Here is an 8,783-nt window from a genome sequence, read left to right on the forward strand (position 1 = left end):
CTTTGAATGCTACTCCTACAAAGCTAGTGTGAATTCAATGATAATCTATTTATTGAAACCCTACATCTTCTCAAACTAGACTAACCACTTAGCATTCCTAAATATTTCTAGGGCTTATGGATGGTGTAGTAGCACATCAAGGGATTCTAGTTCATGGTGGATTGTCACTCCTCCCATGGTTGCTTCACATGTTATTACTACTTAGAGATTGTTACAACGTGACACTTGGTCAATACAAACAATTTGGTAGAGAATATAAGTCGAATGAAATTTGGCAATGGGTAGGCAATAATTAAGGATACCATTTCAATGATTTCGGGCTTTCATTCATAACTGAAAACTACTAGGAATGATTTCCAGGTAGTCACATTGATTTTTAGGAATGAGAGCAGGAGTAACGATGACAATGGGAATTACTGATTTGGGATAAGTGTATTATGCATCTTCGAGATGGTAACTACCAAATATGGCTATAGTCATAGTGTATCATACAATATATATTATACACTCCTGCCCCCAACTTAATTACAAAAGTCTTCCTTGCCATGTGTAACAGAAAAAATCATATCCAATTCCATAATGAGGAGCAAAATATGATGTCGCATACAAAGCTAAAAAGGAAGCTACAAAGGAAGCTAAAATGGAAACTAAAAACAATGGCATAACCAACAACAAAATAGGACGTTACGTAAGAAGCTATACATGAAGATACATCAAGAGCTAAGAAATATGATAAACTGGGCACTAAAGTTAGTGCTAAAGTTGACACTAAATAACACTGACTCTTTATGATTGACATAAAAAATGCCGAAATTACTGCCATCTCGATAAATAGTGTCAATTTTTTCAAAAAGGTGGAGAAAAAAAACACTAAAATAGTGAGTGGAAGAAAAAAAGGGACGTAAATAGGAAGCTAATCATAGGGATGTGTTACAGTATCCTGTGATGATGCGGTGAAAGCTTGTCAAATGTCTACTCCTATAGTGAAAGCATACATTATGTGCATGGAAAATTTAACGGGCTAATATTCACACGCGGGCTAATTTTGCATGATTTTTCCAAAAAAAAATTCGCCAATTTCCATTTTTTTTAATGATTTGCCTAAATTTTACAATATAAAATTATTTTACCTTAAAAATCGCCAACATTATATGGATACTATAGATAAAATCATTATAAATATGAATAATTTTACAAATACATCAATAAACATTTTATAGTTTGCATATTAGGGACTAGCAAGATTCGCCAATGTTTTTAAGCTTCAAGATAATTTTCCATCCTTAAAATTTTCCTTGATTACGTGTGACCAATACATATTGTAGATGTTGGGAATGTTTTACTTTCTGCAATAAGGGATTACAAATTTATTTCTATTTAATGTACATATATGCGACATATGGACACTGAACTTCTTTGGGATGGGTTACTTTAAGCCAGAGTTACCTCCATTTCCCTTATTTCCTTCCGTAATCTTCAGAATATTTACAAACCCATCAATATATCTCAAGCGAGATCTTTGCTACATGAAATACTTGTTGAGAATGTTAGCATTTGAGGGTGTTTTGCTAGCATATTATTGAATACTGGGTCACTTCCTTGTGCACCAACAACCTACAAAATAACAGAGAGACAATCAACAACCCAGGGCTCCTTCAGCCACTAGCCATGCCAAGTCAGCATTGGGAATATGTTTTAATGTATTTTATTACAAGTTTACATAAATCTGAAGGAAAGGGTATCATTATGGTAGTGGTAGACAAAATTTAAAAACATGCAAGTTTTTTCTCTATTTCTCATATTTTTAAAGAAAATATGGTGGCAGAAGCATTTGAGGAAGTATTCCAAAGGCTACATGGAATACCAAAGATTTTTATAAGTGATATAGATCCACTTTTCACTGGAAATTTTTGGACTAAATTATTTTCCTGATTTAGCACTCAATTTGCTCACTTCTCATCTTACCATAGTCAATCTAATGGGAAAAATGACATTTTCTATAAGAATTTAGAATTATATCTACATTAATTTTCATTGATAGACAAACAAAACTGGTCAAAATGTATTCCCTTGGTAGAATGGTGGTACAACACATCCTTCCATACTTCATCAAAAATATCACAATTTATGGAAATTTATGGATATCATCCTCAATCCATCACATTACCCTTGAAAGGGACAATAAAGTCTCAAGAAGTAGAGAACCACATATTCCACCTTCAAGAGGTTCTCAAACTATTGAAGGCCAGCTTGGTTATGGCACTAGATAGAATGAAACACCAGGTAGATCAACATCACAATAAAAGGGAATAATGCATATTTTTGAGACTACAACCATATAATCACACCTCCCTGAAGTAACAAAAAAATGGTAAATTAACACCATGGTACATGGCCCCTATAAGGCATTGCATATGATTGAAAGTATATCTTACAAATTGGATTTTGTCTCCATCTTCACATGTACATATAGTATTCCATGTTTATTACTTAGAGAAGGTAATCGGTGACAAGATCCCAATCCAAAATATTATGCCTTTGATAAATAAGAAAAGAAAATAATACTAGAACTAGAAACAATATTGTAAGAAAGCACTAAGCAACTATGAAATTGAGCAAATATTGGGTGTCGCATAAAAAGGAAGGACCTACTAGTGGAAGAAGAGACATGTGAAGAAGAATTGTTCATTCATAAACACACAAAGATAGTGAAGTGTTGAGGAGAACACTTTTTTGAACAGGAGGGGCATGTTAAGCCCTATATCAGCCCCATGTTAACCCTAAACCCCCTTGTTAGGCCCATGATATTCAGTGATTACATTTATATAATTATATCGTTATGTAGGATAGATAGTCTCATATTTTTATAATTGCACCCTTCTCTCTCTCTTCCTCTCTCACTCTCTCTCTCTCTCGATATATCTATCTATCTATCTATATATCTATATATATATATATATATATATATATATATATATATATATATATATATATATATATATATATATATATACAATATTATGATCATCAAATTTTATCTTGTATAAGAGAGGAGAACACCATCCCAATTTAGCAAACTTTAGTTGAGAATTGAGGGAGTGAAATTTTACCACTAGTTGGCTATTGGGCTATGTTGGGTTCCATTCTACACTAGTATTTTGTTCCATAGTTGGTTAGAGTAAGAGTTGGAGGAGAACACGTTTTTGAATGGGAGGGCATGTTAAGCCCTATATAATCCCCATGTTAACCCTAAAACCACTTATGTATCCCTAGATATTGAGTGACTACTTTTATATTATTATATTGTTATGTATGATATAACTTTACATGGTCCCATATTATTGTAATTGCAACCTTCATCTCATATATATATATATATATATATATATATATATATATATATATACATTGTAAAAGGAGGGTTTCCCCTTGAGGCCTCCTGAAAATATTTGTCTATTATCATTTCTAAGATATATATATATATATATATATATATATATATATATATATATATATATATATATATATAGATGTACATTGTATTCATTGTAAAAGGAGGGCTTCCCCTTGAGGCCTGCTGTAAATATTTGTTTGTTATCATTTGTATGGTGCAAGTTTCATAATATTTTATTTTAAATGTGGTATACCAACTACACATTGATTATAAAAAGGAGACATGTCTCCCTTATGGTACATTTTAAAAATAACCTTTCAACACAATAAAGAGAAGGGGGCAATTTTTTGATACCACACAGTTCTTCAGGGTTTGCTACTTAATGGAAACAAGTTTGATTCATCAGATGAGTTGATCCAGATTGGATCATGATATTATTTGTCATCTATCTTTATGCTTTTAGAGTGGAAAAAATGGAGGAATCATGCCATTTTAGAAAACCGAGCTGGGAAACTATTCAAAGTCATTTTCAGACATTAAATGACAATTTTCCAAGTTCAAAAACTCTCACATATGTGTATCCCCTAATTTTCTTCTATAGGAATAAATATTTCCAACACTTCAAGAATAATTGATGTATGCATGCAAAAATTATGTTTCACACATATTGAAGTACCATGTTGACCACCATGGTATAAGTGTATACCATGTTAACCTCCTTTAATCATTCATATGGGACTAGTTATATGTGGACAATAAAGAAAGCTCTAGAAAGTTCAAACTTTTAACTCTAATCGAAAATTGATACTAATATTTTGTTTCATAGTTAGGTTAGTTAGGTGAAGTAAGAGTGAGAAATTAGAAAGAAAGACCTAATGAATTAAGATTCTATAACACCTTTATATACCACAAGTCTGAGGTAACTCCATCTGGAGCACCTATTATTTGTACTTGCACATTTCGATATCACAGAAAAAGAAAAGAAAACGAGATCATCACGCTACAGTCCAGATTAGGATTTAACCTTAAGATTTGGTTCTCGGTACCTTTGATTAGGTGGGATAACACGTATTACTTGTACTTGCACATTTCGACAGTCCAGATAAGGGTTTAACCTTAAAATTTGGTTCTCGGCACCTTTGATTAGGTGGGATAACACCTATTATTTGTACTTGCACATTTCGATATCAGAGAAAAAGAAAAGAAAACGACATCATCACGCTACAGTCCAGATTAGGGTTTAACCTTAAAATTTGGTTCTCGGTAACCTTTGATTAGGTGGGATAACATGCATTGATTATATCAGTTCGATGGATCTCATATCGGTGGAGATATTTATATAGAGGAAGGAGCAGCGTAGCGTATACACCACAATCAAGATGTCTCTCCGGATCCATGCTCTAGCTATTCCTTACCCCTTGGAGTCCCATAGCTTTTCTATGGCCGATCTCTGTATCAAGTTGGCCTCCAGGGGTTTGGTTATCACCTTTGTTTCCACTGAGGGATCATCTGATTCACAAGCATACATCAACAATGTTGTTCAAACAACTGGTTTAGACATTCGCTGTGCAGAGATTTCAGATAACTTGGCCATGGATTTTGATAGGTCTTTGTACAACGAAGGATTTTTACAGTTTACTTTCAACACAATGATGCAGCCAGTGGACGAAGTAATCGAGAGGCTGAACACAAAGGAGGACAATCAAATTTCCTGCATCATTGCAGATTCGTTTCTGCCATGGACGGTGCTCATTGCCAAGAAATTCAACGTTCCTCTCATCTCGTTGTGGACTCAGTCCGCTGCATCGTATATAATATATTATCACTCAGATATGCTCATTTCCAAAGGCCATTTCCCCTCTAAAACCCACGGTAAGACTCAATCCTAAATACTTTCATTAGACTGCCATTAAACCCCATTTCTTTTGTTTATAATTACTTTTTAAATATGGTTTAGATTGATGGTATAGTATAACAATATTTACCCGTTATTTCAGGGAATCAAGATAGAATCAAGATACATAATCGGTTATTTACATGTTATTTCAAGAAATTAAGATAGATAATCGCCTTATAGACAAACCATCCCAACCATACAACTTACACTCCATTAAATTCCGTTTCTATATTTTAGTTTCATTCTCTGTTCACATATAAATCATTGTTTTATTTTTTTTTAACGTTGGTAGGAGTTTCTTGCTCTGTTCACTTATCAATCAAAATTTTAGGTTTGTGGGAGAGGTTTTTTCAATACTCCAGGAAAAGTGATCATGGTTTTTTATTATAAAATTTTAAAAATTCAGAAACTGATAAATGTAAGTAGAAAAATGATTTTATATTGTATTGTTTGAAAAGAAACTAAGATCAATTTACGGTAAATATAAATTGTTTTGAATCCTAAATCTAATAAGTCCTTAGTGGCATCAAAAGAAACAAAGCTTTGATTGGTTATATACATAAAACTGGGAACCAAATTCCAAGTTTAAATGGATTTATATTAATAGATTTAAGATTTTTATGATAAGGGTTGATAGATTGTAAGTTTTCGATTAATCATATCATTTTGTTGTTAGTTATGTTTAGAATATCTAAGTTTTCGGAAAATTTCAGTGTTTATTTTGTTAGAAAATTTGAAGTTTCCAATTTTAACTAGATTTATCTTCGAATCTATATTAATTTCAAAATCCGTGGGAACCTATGAATCTATATTCATTTTAAACTCTGTGGAAACCTATATTAATTTATTGCTATGGTTGATTTTCTCTTTTGTAAAATTGAACTTCAATTTTTCGTTTTATCAATTTAATTTTTCTATTTATCAATAAGGACGGTGAGATAAACTCTGAAACAAATCTATTTTTACAAGTTATTATAAAACTAATCAGTCAGGTTTTTGAGGGCACTTTTCATGATATTGATCCAAGGGTTTACTCACTTTTTTCTTTTTCCAAGCTTTATTCAGTTTATTGTGATTTCTTTTTCTATACAGTGAAAGCTTTTCCTTTTATTTAAATTCAATTTTTCATTTTATCAGCTGCACCCTTTTTCATTTCATTTACAAGTCTAGATGCAATAAATACTGTGAGACAGACTGAAACAATCTATTTTGGAATAGTAAGCGGTCAGATTTTTTGCCACTGTTAAAATATTGATTGAGCCAAGGGTTTAGTCACTTTTCTTTTCAGCTTTTTTCCGTTTATGGTGAATTCTTTTTCTGTACAGTTGAAGCAGATGATAACTGCATCGATTACATTCCGGGAGTCCCAGCGATGAGTCCAACTGATCTCCCATCTTTTCTCCAGGCAACAGAGATGTCAGACTTGATGCTCCATATTATATTTTTGTCTTTCCAATGCGTTCGGGAAGCAGACTGGGTCCTCACAAATTCAGTCTATGAACTGGAAAGAGAAGAAATACAATATTCGATGCAGACTACTACGCCTCTCTGCTCTGTGGGTCCGCTGTTGCCATCTGGGTATTTTGATAGCCATGAAGCTCTGGACTCCGATTTGGAAAGGTGGTTGGATTCGAAACCGCGACACTCAGTCATCTACGTTTCGTTAGGTGAACGTGCCCGTGTTTCCGAAAGCCAAATCGAAGAAATAGCCGTCGGCTTGCTTGAAAGTAGAATTCCCTTCTTCTGGGCACTGCCTCCTGAGACTCTCAATTCTGATGCGTCGTTATCAGAGATTTTGCCAGCTGGTTTTCTTGATCAGATCAAAGATAAGGGTGTCGTCGCTTCTAACTGGTCTCGTCATCATCATCTGGCATTGCTATCGCATCGTTCCGTCGGGGGGTTCTTCACGCCCTGTGACTGGAATTCGATCTTGCAAGGTCTCTGCAATGGCGTTCCGCTGTTGGGCTTTCCGCTTCATGCCGATCAGTACACCAACTGCAAGCTCGTATCGGACGAGATGGGAATCGCCATGAAGGTACGGCATTCCGGAATCCAAGGAGAAACAATTGGGCGCAAAGAAATTGCGAGGAACGTGGAAGCCTTGATGCGGGGAGGAGAAGGTAAGAAGGTTAGGAAGAATATGAAGCGATTCAAGCGTGTAGCTACGAAGGCAACCATTGAAGGCGGATCCTCTGCTGGAAACTTGGACAATTTTGTGGAGGAATTGGTTGACAAAATTATGCTCGGCTAGTGTGAAATAGGCTATAGATGTATTCAGGGGCTGATGCTAAAATGTGGTATGTGGTTGACTGTGTTTCAGAAAATGTAACCTTTATTGGAATAAAGTTTTTATGTAAAATGTGGTATGTGGTTGACCGTGTTTCAGAAAATGTAACCTTTCTTGCGATAAAGTTTTTATGTAAATTTGGATATTAAGATTTTGCGATATCATTACTTTTGATCTAACCTTTGTCTGAATAATGTTTTGATATAACTTTGGCCCCTAAAGTTTCTGAGATCGTGTCATTAGCACGCATCGTTTGTTAAATTTTTCTCTCTATTGGGCAAATTTCTCTTTCTAGTGTGAAATGAAGCATTCTGCAGATTGTATATTTAGATTATTTATATATTCTGCACATACATATTATATGTTCGGTTTCCGGCTGGCTGAGTTACCTACTAAATATTTAGGTCTACAATTAGATCTTAATTCATTGCGGATTAAGAATTGGCAACCTATTGTTGATCGAATTAGGAAGCGATTGCTAAATTGGTCGTTCAGAATATTGAATTTTGCCAGTCGAGTTGTCCTTTTAAAATCAGTTCTGTTATCCATTCCTATCTATCCATTATCCATTATGCCTGCTCCTAAGGCAGTCTTCGGGAAGTTGAGGGAACTCTTTGGTAAATTTCTCTGGGAAGGGCCCAATCAGCAACGTAAATGGACATTGGTTTCATGGCAACAGCTAATTAAACGTAAAGAGGAGGGTGGTCTAGGTATCAGGGATTTGGAGTTTGTCAATAAGGTTTTAGGTGCAAAGTTGTGGTGGAGATGGGTGCAGGGGGGTGGGGATATCTGGAAACGAATCTGGAATCATAAATATCGGATGCCACCCACGGTTGAAGGCCCTCTCCGTGTTGAAGATACTCCACGGGGATCGAACATTTGGGAGCTTGCTCGCCATAACAGCAATTTGATTCGAGATTTAGCATTCTGGGAAATACGTAGTGGGAATTTTGCTCGTTTTTGGCTGGATGATTGGCAGCAAAGGGCCAAGCTGGCCAGTCACCCTACTTTGCATGCCTTACAGGACGGTGCACATCAGGCAGGCCTTGTATGTGTTCAGGACTATTGGCGTCCGGCAGGACAAACTGAGGTATGGCGTGCATGGAAGAATCCTTCAGATTGGAATGCGCGCATTCATCAGGACACCCAACAAATATATCTCAGGGAATTAGATATGCGGAAAATTCGGATACGTCCAGGCAATG

At 35.1% G+C, this 8,783-nt stretch overlaps 1 protein-coding gene across 2 annotated transcripts; it reads left to right on the plus strand.

Annotated features, from left to right (window-relative positions):
• The first annotated feature begins 4,742 nt into the window (after positions 1 to 4,742).
• Positions 4,743 to 7,735, plus strand: LOC149193957 (UDP-glycosyltransferase 86A1-like). 2 transcript variants are annotated; one of them, XM_089407092.1, is made up of 2 exons: positions 4,743 to 5,266; positions 6,626 to 7,735. In XM_089407092.1, exons 1-2 carry the CDS (start codon positions 4,774 to 4,776, stop codon positions 7,540 to 7,542), a joined length of 1,410 nt encoding a protein of 469 aa, XP_089263218.1. In that variant the 5' UTR covers positions 4,743 to 4,773; the 3' UTR covers positions 7,543 to 7,735. The 2 variants fall into 2 exon arrangements, with proteins under 2 accessions (XP_089263218.1, XP_089263217.1); XM_089407091.1 differs by having other exon boundaries at positions 4,745 to 5,266; positions 6,617 to 7,735.
• Positions 7,736 to 8,783: the final 1,048 nt, after the last annotated feature.

This window comes from Pinus tabuliformis, chromosome 2_2, assembly GCF_031772625.1.
Source record: "Pinus tabuliformis cultivar Carrire ecotype Pingquan chromosome 2_2, CPIR1, whole genome shotgun sequence".
NCBI lineage: Eukaryota > Viridiplantae > Streptophyta > Pinopsida > Pinales > Pinaceae > Pinus > Pinus tabuliformis.

Bases quoted from the DNA above. Each gene is read 5' to 3' on its own strand.
- LOC149193957 (XM_089407091.1), top strand. From the start codon at position 4,774: ATGTCTCTCCGGATCCATGCTCTAGCTATTCCTTACCCCTTGGAGTCC. The intron at 5,267-6,616 runs GTAAGACTCAAT...TTTTCTGTACAG, and splicing joins TTTCCCCTCTAAAACCCACG to TTGAAGCAGATGATAACTGC.